The following is a 14,310-nucleotide window of genomic DNA, read 5'->3' on the forward strand; positions in this document are numbered from 1 at the left end:
TAATTTTGTTTTGGATCTAAGAAATAAGGTTTGGTACTATATGCCACCCTTGTACAGGTCTGTAGAAATAAATCTGAGACCCTTAAACTAACTTTTTATAGGATTTGCAAAGGTTATTTGCCTTTTTTATTTCTCTGAAAAGACCTTAACACACTATCAGAAATATCATACTAGTTAATGGACTATAAAATTCAGATTGAGATATGGGAGAAAGCCCTGGGTATAAAGCAAGATCCAGAATAAACTCATTTGTAGCAGATGATTGGTATTGTCATACTCTTTGATAACTTCCTTCACAAAGCCAGGGTTTAGATGGAGCTTTCAGATCAAAATGACTTGTACAAATCCCAATTTTTTTCCAGAAGTAAGAAGTAAAGTGACAACTGGCAACATCTGATGATTTATGTTATACAAGCCAAAGACCAAACAGTGGAAAGAGGGGATGAGAAGATACAATAGGAAATCACATTGATGTTTTAAAATTATAGGAACAAGGCAGCTATCAAGGAGAGATAAGTAGAAAAATGGCCCCTATTTACATATAAAAAAGATAACCAAAATGACTTAGAGTTCTTCCTCTAAATAGGAATATTTTTTTATGTCCGTAGTTTAGCTAGGGGTAAGAAATCAAGGAACTATCCTTGGTCTTCTCTGCTACTTCTAACACTTCGATTAAAAGATCCCTCTTTCTTATAGAGAAAAGTAACAAATGAGGTGATCCTTCAGAGATGTCTGTATTTACAAATGGATATGGTAGTAACAGAGGTGGCTTTTTCACTAAGACATCTATTTTTTTAGCTTAAACCAGACATATGGTATACAGAATAGACATCCTATGTGAAGACATGGATGCTGTTGGCAATGGGAGTTCTGAAAATGCTGACAATATGTAGTGAACGACCCAAACTACCCAAGACTCACCTTACCCCAGCATGTGGAAGTGGATAAACTATGACTGGATATCCAATAGGAAAGTGTACAGCGTGCATCAACCCCAAATGGGGGAAAGTTTGGTGTTTAAACAACACATCCCCTTCTCCCTGGAGTATTTGGGCAAGCCAGGGTATAAAGCACTGAGATTTTCAGTTGTCTCCTGAACTGATGTTGAGAATGCTATTGATCAATATTATTAATTCAGACCTCACTATTTTGGAATTGATCATTTTAGAATGTAGTGGATTTAAGTTTATCAATGGGCTATCTATGAAAAAGGGATTTGGCTGAGACCTAACCAGGGTGTGAGTTGGGGAAAACAAGTGTTGTAACTTAAGAAAACTATTTTCTTATATGTTCTAAACCACCAAGCACACATGGATCTTTTGTTTGTTTGTTTTTTGCGGTACGCAGGCCTCTCACTGTTGTGGCCTCTCCCATTGTGGAGCACAGGCTCCAGACGCGCAGGCTCAGCGGCCATGGCTCACGGGCCCAGCCGCTCCGCGGCATGTGGGATCTTCCCGGACCGGGACACAAACCTGTGTCCCCTGCAACGGCAGGTGGACTCTCAACCACTGCACCACCAGGGAAGCCCCCCATGGATCATTTTGATTTATTTCTCAGGCAAATGTTGGGGTCTCTATTGGCAATAATGTTAGCTTACATTGTATGGCTAAATGTAATTGCAAGTAAAATTTTCTTTTAAGCTATTCTGCAATCCAGTTACCTGTTGCACACCATCTCTCCACCCCCTCAACAGGGTCTTAATTCTCCACTGTGACAATATTACAACTTGTTCTCATGCTATATGTTTTCATCTTCCTCATGTAAGGGAGGCTGATCTTTAAGGAAATTGGAATAATGGAACCAGCCTAATATCTCAGCTGAAAAGCAGTATTTTTAAAGCTAAATCCCATTCTAGAATAATAACATATTCTTTCTCTTGCCTATATTCTGGCCTGCTTGACATGCATATACTGGTTGCTTAACTAGTAAAGGCCCTAAATCCCCTTCCAGACTCTTAACTGGGAGGAGGGGTGCCCTGGCCCTGCCCATTTAATCCAATTAGAAAAGCAGCACAGCCTTTTTTGAGACAAGGATCATTGTGGGTGTTTCAGTTGCACCTAATATGGAAGCAGATGAATAGCTCACTGTTGCTTAGAGAAACCTGCCTCCTTGGTGATGGCCTTAAAGAGTCCTGTGTCTTCAGAGATGCCTGTGGTCCCAGAGAAGCTCATGGCCCCAGAGACGCTGATGTCTTCATAGAAGCCCATAGCCTCAGAGGTTCCCGTGTTGCCAGAGATGCCTGAGACCCCAGAGATGCCTGTGTCTCCAGAGAAGCCGACATCCCCAGAAATGTTTATGGCCCTAAGGCTGCCCATGGTCCCATAATAGTCAGGGTGGAGGTCTGCACACTGGATTTTTACTTGATCCATCTGAACTTGAAGGCCTCCTTCCCTAGAAAGAGTGCCACTCTCCATCAAGGTATTCAGGTCTCCATCAATACCCATAAAGCTGAGAGGATTGGTTAAAGGAGTTCCCAGGTGTTGAGATAATAAACGCCCTAATTGAGAGCAGGTACAGAATTCTTCTTGTGGCTCATCATGGGCTTTCATTTTCTGTCATGGGAACAAGGAATGATTGAAAAGAATTAGAAACCGGAGTAAAACTAGGCAAATATCACATTGACCTATACGGATCCTGCCTGCTGTCACTTATATGGTAGCAAATGACCTTTTGCCCCCTCCTCATCCTCAAACATCTTTTATTCATCACTTGACATAGTGCTTTAAAAGCCCTACTACTAAAGACCCTCAAGGGTCTTGTATATATAAAAGTTCCCTTTTCTGATAAATGCAATTTTATTACTGGGAGCAGGGAGGGCAAGGGAAAGGATCACTAACATTTATTGAATACCTCCATGTGCCAGGCACTTTACATATAGTGTTTCCTTTTATACTTAAGAGTCTTATTAGTTAGGAATTAGCTGTATTTTACAGATGAGGAAACTGAGGCTCAGAGAATTTAAGTCACCCCAAATTCACACATTTAGGAAGTGGTAGAGCTGGGATCTGATCCTGCCTCTCCTTAATGCCAAAGTCTATGATCTGTCTACTACTTCATGCTATGTCCAATGGATATTTTCACCTTCAGGGATAAAACAATGATTCACTGATACTTTACAACAGTGATTCTTAACTTTTTGTGGGTCATAGACACCTTTGAAAATCTGAAGAAAATGATGGACCTTCTCAGAAAACTGCATGAATTCACATATGAGTGGATGAGATGGAACACAGTTTTTAGGTATAATTTCAGGGGTTTCACAGATCCCCTGAAGGGCATCTGTGGACATCTATGGGTTCATGGACTCCAGTTAAGAGCTCCTGCCTTAGGGTATAAGCATACCACTCTTATTTTCCTGGAAATCACAAAATCTCACACACACACACACACACACACACACACACACACACAGAGTGATAAACCTTGGAGAGAGAAACTGAATGGGTAGGTGGCTGGGAGAGTTTTTTCAACATTCCATTTTGTACATTTTTATATTCTGCATATTCTAACTTTATACTTGTACTGCCTTTTTTTTTTTTTAAACGTCAACAGGGTTATCTGTTGGGCTGCTTTTGTTTATCTTCTCTGTATTAAAAAAGGAATGTTAATAGTTATTATTTTATTATTTTTTTGTGGTATGCGGGCCTCTCACTGTTGTAGCCTCTCCCATTGTGGAGCACAGGCTCCGGACGCACAGGCTCAGTGGCCATGGCTCACGGGCCCAGCTGCTCCGCGGCATGTGGGATCTTCCCGGACCAGGGCACGAACCCGTGTCCCCTGCATTGGCAGGTGGACTCTCAACCACTGCGCCACCAGGGAAGCCCAATAGTTATTATTTTAAAGGGAAGCCTTACTTACTTTTGAACTTTAGAATCAGAAAGTGATCTGATTCTATCTAGAATGAATCTGATTCTCTCAGGAATTAGGCAGGAATAAGTGAAAGGGCTGGGTTTACAATAGGACACCTGCTCGGGAGACCTTGTGGAGAAGGTTGCTAATAGGTAAAAAAAGGAGGCAGGAGACATCAGGAAAAAGGTTTCCTACTTCTCAGTTCTGCCTAGGGCTTGACCTTCCTGGGGCTGCTTGTTTCCTTTGTTTCCTATGATTTTAAGTTATGCTTCAGTTTTTTCCTTCCCCTTCCCCTTCTTCTTCTTTTTTTTTTTTTTAATGGAACCAAGTAATTAACTGACTGTTACCTGCCAAGAGGACATTCAAAAGTTTAGGATCTGATGTAGTCACAATACATTTATTTTCACAATAAAAGGATATTTGTTTACTTACAGTGAGCAGAAAAGCTATGCCTTATCTGGTCAAAAGGAGTTTCACACCCAGCACCTAAACAGCACACCCTTTCTAAGAATTCTTTTCTAAAAAATATCCCTCCCCTCTACTTCAAACATACCCCTAGGAACCTCTGGATTCCAGAAGCAGCTCAGCATTTTCCATTTATTGAAAGGAAATCCCTGTTGACTTGTTTAACCTCTAATTAAAAACAAGTGTGTGACTTTGGTTTTGCTGGTACAATGAGCAGAGTTTATAATCTACATGGGAAGGAAATCAGATTTTTTATAAGGTTTTCCTAATTGGAAATATAACAATTTCATTGTTCTCATTAGTACACCCAAGAAGTTATACTTATTGATGGATAACAAATACTTGTATTACTTCCCTGTCATTCCCTCTTGTTCCTCCTAATAATTCCATCCAGATCCAAAAAGGGAACCAATCCACTTGTTTAACTGAGTGTTATATTTACCACTTAATATGGAACATAAAAAAAGAGTTGTGCCTTAGAGCTTTATAGACACAGGATGCTTGGAATGCAGAGAGTATAACAAGCCAGCCAGGCAGCTTCTCACAAGTACCAATTCAACTCTCAGTGGATTGGGCCTACTCAGAAGGGACAAGAGGTTCTCATTTTGAGATTTAACTCTTCACCTTTTCTAGTTTGTGCACATCTGCCTCCAGCATTGATCTCTGCTTCTTAATTTCCAAGAGGCTCTCTAGTATACTCTGCTTGGGCTGCAGCCCTTTGTCAAAGTGGTTATACATCCCACACCAGAACCTTGAATAAACAAAAAGAAAAAAAGTGGGTTAGCTTAGCTGGAGAAATAGATTATTTATGTTTTCCTCATGTCAAGAAAATATTAGCCTGGCAGGTAGGCAGATCTCAAAAGTAAGGTAACTTTGATGACATTAAAAAGACTGGACATGCTCATAATTTAAGAGTAAAGTTCCTAGCAGAAAGATCTCTGCTGAAGACAGGCTTCCTAAAGTCATACTGAGCTCACAGCCACCTCTAAACCCACCCCTTGACATGGCCCTGCCCCCATAGGGACAAGACACAACTTCACCCACCAGTGGGCAGGCACAAGCCCCAGGACCAACCTTAACCACCAGGGGGTAGACACCAGAAGCAAAAGGAGCTACGATACTGCAGGCTGCAGAAAGGAGACCACAAACACAGAAAACAGACAAAATGAGATGGCAGAGAAATATGATCCAAAAGAAGGCACAAGATAAAAATCCAGAACAGCTAAGTGAAATGGAGACAGGCAATCTCCCTAAAAATATAATTCAGAGTAATGATAATAAAGATCTCAGAAAAAGAATGGAGGTACAGACAGAGGAGATATAAGAAATGTTTAACAAAGAGCTAGAAGATTCAAAGAACAACAAACAGATGAACAATACAATAATTGAAATGAAAAATACACTAGAAGGAAATCTATAGCAGAATGAATGAGGCAGAAGAATGAATAAGTGAGCTGGAAGACAGAGTGGTGGAAATCACTGCCACAGAACAAAGAATGAAGAGAAATGAGGACAGTCTCAGAGACCTTTGGGAAAACAGTAAATGCACCAATATTTGCATTATAGGGGTCCCAGAAGGAGAAGAGAGAGAGAAAGGGTCTGAGAAAATATTTGAAGATATAATAGCTGAAAACTTCCCTAACGTGAGAAAGGAAATGCTCATTCAAGTCCAGGAAGTGCAGAGTCCCATACAAGATAAACCCAAGGAGGAACACAGCAAGATACATATTAATCAAACTGACAAAAATTAAAGACAAAGAGAAAACATTAAAAGTAACAAGGGAAAAGAAACAAATAACATACAAGGGAATCAAAATAAGGTTATCAGCTGATTTTTCAGCAGAAACTATGCAGGCCAGAATCCAGTGGCATGATATATTTAAAGTGATAAAAGGGAAGAACCTACAACCAAGAATACTCTGCCTAGCAATGCTCTTATTCAGACTTGACAGAGAAATCAAAAACTTTACAGACAAACAAAAGTTAAGAGAATTCAGCACCACCAAAAAAGCTTTACAACATATGCTAAAGGAACTTCTGTAGGAGGAAATGAAAAGACCACAACTAGAAACAACAAAATTACAAATGGGAAGGCTCACCAGTAAAGGCAAACAAGAATTTGGTAAAGCTGCAGGATACAAAATTAATACACAGAAATCTCTTGCATTCCTTTACACTAACAATGAAAGATCAGAAAGAGAAATTAAGGAAACAATCCCATTTACCATCACATCAAAAATAATAAAATACCTACAATAAACCTTCCTAAGGAGGGAAAAGGCCTATACTTTGAAAACTATAAGACACTGATGAAAGAAATTGAAGATGATGCAGACAGATGAACAGATATACCATGTTCTTGGACTGGAAGAATCAAAATTTTGAAAATGACTATACTACCCAAGGCAATCTATAGATTCAATGCAATCCCTACCAAATTACCAATGGCATTTTTCACAGAACTAGAATAAAGCATTTTAAATTTGTATGGAAACACAAAAGGCCCCAAGTTACAAAATCAATCTTGAGAAAGAAAAAGGGAGTTGGAGGAATCAGGCTCCCTGACTTCAGACTATACTTCAAAGCTACAGTCATCAAAACAGTATGGTACTGGCACAGAAACAGAAATATAGATCAATGGAACAGATAGAAAGCCCAGAAATAAACTCATGCTCCTATGGTCAATTAATCTATGACAAATGAGGCAAGAATATACAATGGAGAAAAGACAGTCTCTTCAATAAGTGGTGCTGGGAAAACTGGACAGCTACATGTAAAAAATGAAATTAGAACATTCTCTAACACCATACACAAAAATAAATTCAAAATGGATCAAAGACCTAAATGTAAGGCCAGACATTATAAAAGTCTTAGAGCAAAACAAGCAGAACATGCTCTGACATGAGATTAGCTCAAGTTGGTGGAGTATAAGGATGTAAGCTCACACTTTTTTATGAGAACACCAAAATCACAACTAACTGCTAAACAAACATTGACAAAAAAATGCTAGAACTGACCAAAATGACACGCTATATCCAAAGGCAAAGAAGAAGCCACAATGAGATGGTATGATGGGCACAACTGTGATAAAATCAAATCCCATTCCCACCAGGTGGGTGACTCACAAACTGGAAAACAATGAAACCACAGAAGTTCTCCCACAGGAGTGAAATTTCTGAGCCTCACATCAGGCTTCCCAGCCTGGTGGTCAAGCACTGGGAGGAGGAGCCCCCAGATGATCTGGCTTTGAAGGCCAGCGGGGTTTGATCTCAGGAATTCCACAGGACTGGGGGAAACATAAACTCCACTCTTGGAGGGTGCACACATGGTCTCGTGTGTACCAGGACAGAGGGGAAAAAAGCAATGACCCCATAAAGACTGGGCCAGACCTACCTGCTAGTATGGGAGCATCTCCTGCAGAGGCAGGGGGCAGCTGTGGTTCACTGTGGAGACAAAGACACTGGCAGCAGCAGTTCTGGGGAGTACTCACTGGCATGAGCCCTCCTGGAGGCTGACGTTAGTCCTACCCAACAGCCTGTAGGCTCCAGTGTTGAGACACCTCAGGCCAAACAACCAACAGGACGGGAACACATCCCCACCCATCAGCAGACAAGCCTCTTAAAGTTTTCCTGAGCATGGTCCTGCCACCAGAGGGACAAGACCCAGCTCCACCCACCACTGGGCAGGAACCAGTCCCTCCTATTAGGAAATCACAGCAATATCTTTTCTGATCCACCTCCTAGAGTAATGAAAAAGAAACAAAAATAACAAATGGGACCTAATTAAACTTAAAAACTTTTGCAAAGCAAAGGAAACCATAAACAAAACAAAAAGACAACGCACAGGTTGGTAGAAAATATTTGCAAACAACGTGACCGACAAGGGGTTAATCTCCAAAATATACAAACAACTCATGCAGCTCTATGTCACAAAAACAAACAACACAATAAAAAAAATGGGCAGAATATCAAAATAGACATTGCTCCAAAGAAGTCATACAGATGGCCCAAAAGCACATGAAAAGATGCTCAACATCACTAATTATGAGAGAAATGCAAATCAAAATTACAATGAGGTATCACCTCACACTGGTCAGAATGGCCATCATCAAAAAATCTACAAACAAATGCTGGAAAGGGTGAGGAGAAAAGGGAACGGTCCTACACTGTTGGTGGAATGTAAATTAGTACAACCAATATGGAGAACAGTATGGAGGTTCCTTAAAAAACTAAATGTAGAAGTACCATATGATCCAGCAATCCCACTCCTGGGCATATATCCAGAGAAAGCCATAATTCAGAAAGATACATGCACCCCAATTGTAATTGCAGTGCTATTTACAATAGCCAAGTCATGGAAGCAACCTAAATGTCCATTGATAGAGGAATGGATAAAGAAGATGTGGTACATATATACAATGGAATATTACTCAACCTTAAAAAAGAACAAAATAATGCCATTTGCAACAACGTGGATGGACCTAGAGATGATCATATTAAGTGAAGTAAGTCACACAGAGAAAGACAAATAACATATGATATCACTCATATGTGGAATCTAATTTAAAAAATGATACAAATGAACTTATTTACAAAACAGTTTCACAGATTTCAAAAACAAACCGATGGTTACCAAAGGGGATACATGGGGAGCGGAGGGATAAGTTAGGATCCTAGGCTTATCATACACACACAACTATATATAAAATAGATAACCAACAATGACCTACTGTACAGCATAGGGAACTCTACTTAATATTCTATAATAACCTATATGGGAAATGAATCTGCAAAAGAATGAATATATGTATATGTATAACTGAATCACTATGCTGCACACCTGAAACTAATACAACATTGTAAATCACCTATACTCCAATAAAACAAACAAAAAACAAAGGACCTGAATCATTTTTTCAAATAAGAGATACAAATGGACAATAAGCACATGAAACTATCGTCACTACTCATTAGGGAAATGCAAACTAAAACCATAACATATCATCTCATACCCAACAGAATGGCTACTATTTGAAAAAACAAAAAGAAGTGTTGGCAAGAAGGTGGAGAAATTGGAACTCTTGTGCACCACTGTTGGACTGTAAAGTGCCACAGCTTCTATGGAAAACGCTATGGTCATTCGTCAAAACAATTAAAAATAGATTAACCATATGATCCATTAATTCCACTTCTCAGTATATATCCAAAAGAATTTGAAAATAGGGCCTCAAAAATACTTTTACACCAACATTCATGGCAGCATTATTTATAAGAACCAAAAGGTGGAAGTTATCCAAGTGTCTATAAATAGATGAATGGATAAACAAAATGTGATATGCAATCAATGAAATATTAGCCTTAAAAGAGAATGAAACTTCTGACAGAAGGTTCATATGGATGAACCTTGAGGACATCATACTAAGTGAAATAAGCCAGAGATGAAAGGACAGATAATATATGGTTCCACTCATATGAGGGATCTAGAGTATTCAAATACATAGAGACAGAAAGTAGAATGATAGTTGGCAGGGGATGGAGTGAGGCGGAAATTGAAAACTGTTTTAATGGATACAGAGATTTCAGTTTCGTAAATGGAAAATTTCTGGAGATTGACTGAACAATGCAGATATACTTAACATTACAGAACTGTACACTTAAAAATGGCTAAGATGGTAAATTTTGTGCTATGTGTATTTTACCACAATTAAAAAAAGTAATAGGGCTTCCCCGGTGGCGCAGTTGTTGAGAGTCCGCCTGCTGATGCAGGGAACGTGGGGTCGTGCCCCGGTCCGAGGGGATCCCGCATGCCGCGGAGCGGCTGGGCCCGTAAGCCATGGCCGCTGAGACTGCACGTCTGGAGCCTGTGCTCCGTGGTGGGAGAGGCCACAACGGTGAGAGGCCCGCGTACCACAAAAAAAATAAATAAATAAATAAATAAAGAGTGATCCCCAAAATGCTTTACCCAGGTTCTTCAAAGGATAACTAATATAATATCACAACTAGGATGATATTGATATAGTAAAGATAACAATTCCCTCACCATAAGGAGTACTTCTATTGTACTTTTATAGCCACACACACCTCCGTACCCTCTATCCTCCACCCTGTCCTTAACCCCTGGTAACCATTAATCTTAACCATTAATTTTGTCTTTTTAAGAAATTTATATAAATGGAAGCATAAAGTATGTAACATTTTGAGATTAGATTTTAAGATTCATCACAATTCTCTGCAAGGTCTTGCATGTATCAATAGTTCATTCCTCTTTATTGCTGAGTAATAATCTCTGGCAGTGATGTACCAGAGTTATTTTTACCTATAAACAATTTACTTGTTGAAGGAAATTTGGGTTGTTTTCAGTTTTTGGCTATTATGAATACAATTGCTATGAACATTAGTGTACAGGTTTCTGTGTGAACAAAGTTTTAATTTTTCTGGGATACATGTCCTGGAGTGCAATTAGTGCAATTGTTAGATCATATGGTAGTTGCATGTTTAGTTTTTTAGGAAAGTGAAAATCAGTTTTCCATAGTGATTATACTATTATACATTACTGTTATATAAATGAGCTAAAAATGGTCTCTGCATAATGGCTCTTTATTGTTTACTCCTTCATAGAAGGCTGGGACCTGTTAGCTGCAAAGCACATCAGTACCAAACTCAAAATTTTACCCATCCAATTGTTTTAAACATAGCCCAAATAAGCAGTTTTTAGCTATTTAAAGCCTACTTGTTTTGCATACCCTGAGAAACTGCACTCAGTATCTGCAAGCCATAGAAAAGATGAATTTCTGCGCAATAACTGAACAGGTGCTCTGAACCACTAGACATGTGTTGAATTCTGCCAGAGGGTGCTTCTCACCAGGGCACTGCCTAAATATGAGGTAGAAACTTAAACTTCTGGGGGAGATGAAATGGAAGACAGGACCCTATGAAAGAGGACTAGTGCCCACTAGAGGGAAAGGCAGCACGATACCATCATGATAGTGATGAGGATATATTACCCTCTGCTTTCCTGGTAACTACTTGCAAAAGTTAGATATAGAAATGGCACAAGGGCAAGGCCAAAAAGGAGGGGCTGGTTCTCAGTTGGATAAAGAGATATATCCTCTCCTTCTTCCTGAGGCCCAGTCTCTCCTTAAAGACCTAACCCTGGAATCAAGTAAAAAAGGGGCTGCCTGGCTATATAGAATAGATCTGGTGAGGAACAAGCTTCACCTTATGGGGGCTGAAGTTAAGCAATTGGTTGCCAGAATTGGTGGCTCAAAATGGAAAAAAATGGTGTCCCTACTAATTAGTGTGAAAGGTGGGAATGACCAACAGAGGAGGCTTTGGACCCCAGTCTATATATACCTTTTGATACAGATTTTTATGGCTTGGAGGGCTAACCATCCTATGTTAGGCCTCATAAAGGCCTAGGAAGACTGGCAATGGAAAATGTTAACTGAGGCCAAATATCTCCTCCATCAGCTGGGACGTTGGAGTGGACTTACTAGGTAATAGAGGATGCAGTATGGCGTGAAGTATGATGACTCTGCAAGTCCAGAGGTGACTTAATTAGGTCCTGAGTCTACCTAGTTGTTTGTCAGGAGGGCTTCTCTTAAGTATAAGTTCTTTTTATTAGCCATGACAGCTAATGCTAAAACAATTGAAGAGGTCAGAGCTGCCCTACATTTAAAAGAAACTCATGAAAGACAAACCCAGAGTTGTGTCACTTGTTAACTCTACAAACAATACCCTATTTGGCCTAAATTGAAATTGCTATCAACAGTGATGCCTCTTTCTCTAGGCTAAACAAACCAATTACAACCAGGTCCATGCTTAAGTGTGAACTATGAGATGAACAAGAGAGGTTATACTGGATCCAAAGAAACAAAGGGAATCCAAATTGGATTATCTCTGGTAAACTGGTGGAGTAATTACAATATTTACTAGGGTTAGATTACAATCCTCAAAATGCATCACCTTCAAAGACAGCTACCCCTGCAAAGACTACTCCTGATCTCCAGTGGCAGGCACCAGCCCCCATATAGGGATCTGGTAGGTTGTAGAAGCTGGCCCCTTCTAGTAGACAATCACACTTTCAACATATTAACTATAGTTTTTACTTTTTTGATATTGAGATGCATGAGTTGCTTGTAAACTTTGGAGATTAATCCCTTGTAGGTTGCATCATTTGCTAATATTTTCTCCCATTCTGTGGGTTGTCTTTTTGTTTTGTTTATGGTTTCCTTTGCTGTGAAAAAGCTTTTGAGTTTAAGTAGGTGCAATTTTTAAATTTTTGTTTTAATTTTCATTACTCTAGAAGACTGATCAAAAAAGATATTGCTGGGCTTCCCTGGTGATGCAGTGGTTGAGAGTCCACTTGCCGATGCAGGGGACATGTGTTCGTGCCCCAGCCCGGGAGGATCCCACATGTCACGGAGCGGCTGGGCCCGTGAGCCATGGCCACTGAGCCTGTGCGTCTGGAGTCTATGCTCTGCAACGGGAGAGACCACAACAGTGAGAGGCTCGTGTACCGCAAAAAAAAAAAAAAAGATACTGCTGCGATTTATGTCAGACAGTGTTCTAAGTTTTCCTCTAAGAGTTTTGTTGTGTCTGGCCTTACATTTAGGTCTTTAATCCAATTTGAGCTTATTTTTGTATATAGTATTAGGGAGTGATCTAATCTCATACTTTTTTATGTACCTGTCCAGTATTCCCGGCACCACTTATTGAAGAGGCTGTCCTTTCTCCACTGTACATTCCTGCCACCTTTATCAAAGATAAGGTGACCATATGTGCGTGGGTTTATCTCTGGGCTTTCTATCATCTTCCATTGATCTATCTTTCTGTTTTTGTGCCAGTACCATACTGTCTTGATTACTGTAGCTTTGTAGTATAGTCTGAAGTCAGGGAGCCTGATTCCTCCAGCTCTGTTTTTCTTTCTCAAGATTGCTTTGGTTATTCAGGGTCTTTTGTGTCTCCATACAAATTTTAAAGTTTTTTATTCTAGTTCTGTGAGAAATGCCATTGGTAATTTGATAGGGATTGCAGTGAATCTGTAGATTGCCTTGGGTAGTATAGTTATTTTGACAATATTGATTCTTTGAATCCAAGAACATGGTATATCTTTCCATCTGTTTGTGTCATCTTTGATTTCTTTCATCAGCATCTTAGTTTTTGGAGTACAGGTCTTTTGCCTTCTTAGGTAGGTTTATCCCAGGTATTTTATTCTTTTTGATGCAATGGTTAATGGGATTGTTTCCTTAATTTCTCTTTCTGATCTTTGGTTTTTAGTGTATACAAATGCAACAGAATTCTGTGTATTAACTTTGTAACCTACAGCTTCACTGAATTCACTGATGAGCTCTAGTAGTTTTCTGGTAGCATCTTTAGGATTGTCTATGTATAGTATCATGTCATCTGCAAACAGTGACAGTTTTACTTCTCCGTTTCTAATTTGGATTCCTTTTATTTCTTTTTCTTCTCTGATTGCTGTGGCTAGGACTACCAAAACAATGTTGAGTAAAAGTGGGGAGCGTGTACATTCTTGTCTTTTTCCTGATCTTAGAGGAAATGCTTTCAAATTTTCACCATTGAATATGATGTTAGCTGTGGATTGGTCCTATATGGCTTTTGTTATTTTGAAGTAGGTTCCCTCTATGCCCACTTTCCAGAGAGTTTTCATCATAAATTGGTGTTGTATTTTGTCAAAAGCTTTTGCTGCATTTATTGAGAGGATCATATGTTTTTTAGTCTCCAATTTGTTAATGTGGTGTATCACACTGATTAATTTGTACATACTGAAAAATCCTTGCATCCCTGGGATAAATCCCACTTGATCATGGTGTACAATCCTTTTAATGTATTGTTGCATTTGGTTTGCTAGTATTTTGTTGAGGATTTTTGCACCCATGTTCATCAGTGATATTGGCCTGTAATTCTCTTTTCTTTGGTATCCTTGTCTAGTTTTGGTATCAGGGTGATACCATAGAATGAGTTTGAAAAAACCAAA

General features: G+C 39.4%; 1 protein-coding gene across 1 annotated transcript in view; it reads right to left on the minus strand.

Annotated features, from left to right (window-relative positions):
- Window positions 1-2,081: 2,081 nt before the first annotated feature.
- The window catches only part of MTMR8 (myotubularin related protein 8), a 197,081-nt gene continuing 184,852 nt past the window's right edge, over window positions 2,082-14,310 (minus strand). Inside the window, exons 13-14 of the mRNA XM_032618908.1 lie at window positions 4,939-5,065; window positions 2,082-2,552 (exon numbers count right to left, since the gene is read on the minus strand). Coding sequence (XP_032474799.1) covers window positions 2,082-2,552; window positions 4,939-5,065 — 598 coding nt within the window. The remainder of the gene's footprint in view (window positions 2,553-4,938; window positions 5,066-14,310) is intronic.

This window comes from Phocoena sinus, chromosome X (assembly GCF_008692025.1).
Source record: "Phocoena sinus isolate mPhoSin1 chromosome X, mPhoSin1.pri, whole genome shotgun sequence".
NCBI lineage: Eukaryota > Metazoa > Chordata > Mammalia > Artiodactyla > Phocoenidae > Phocoena > Phocoena sinus.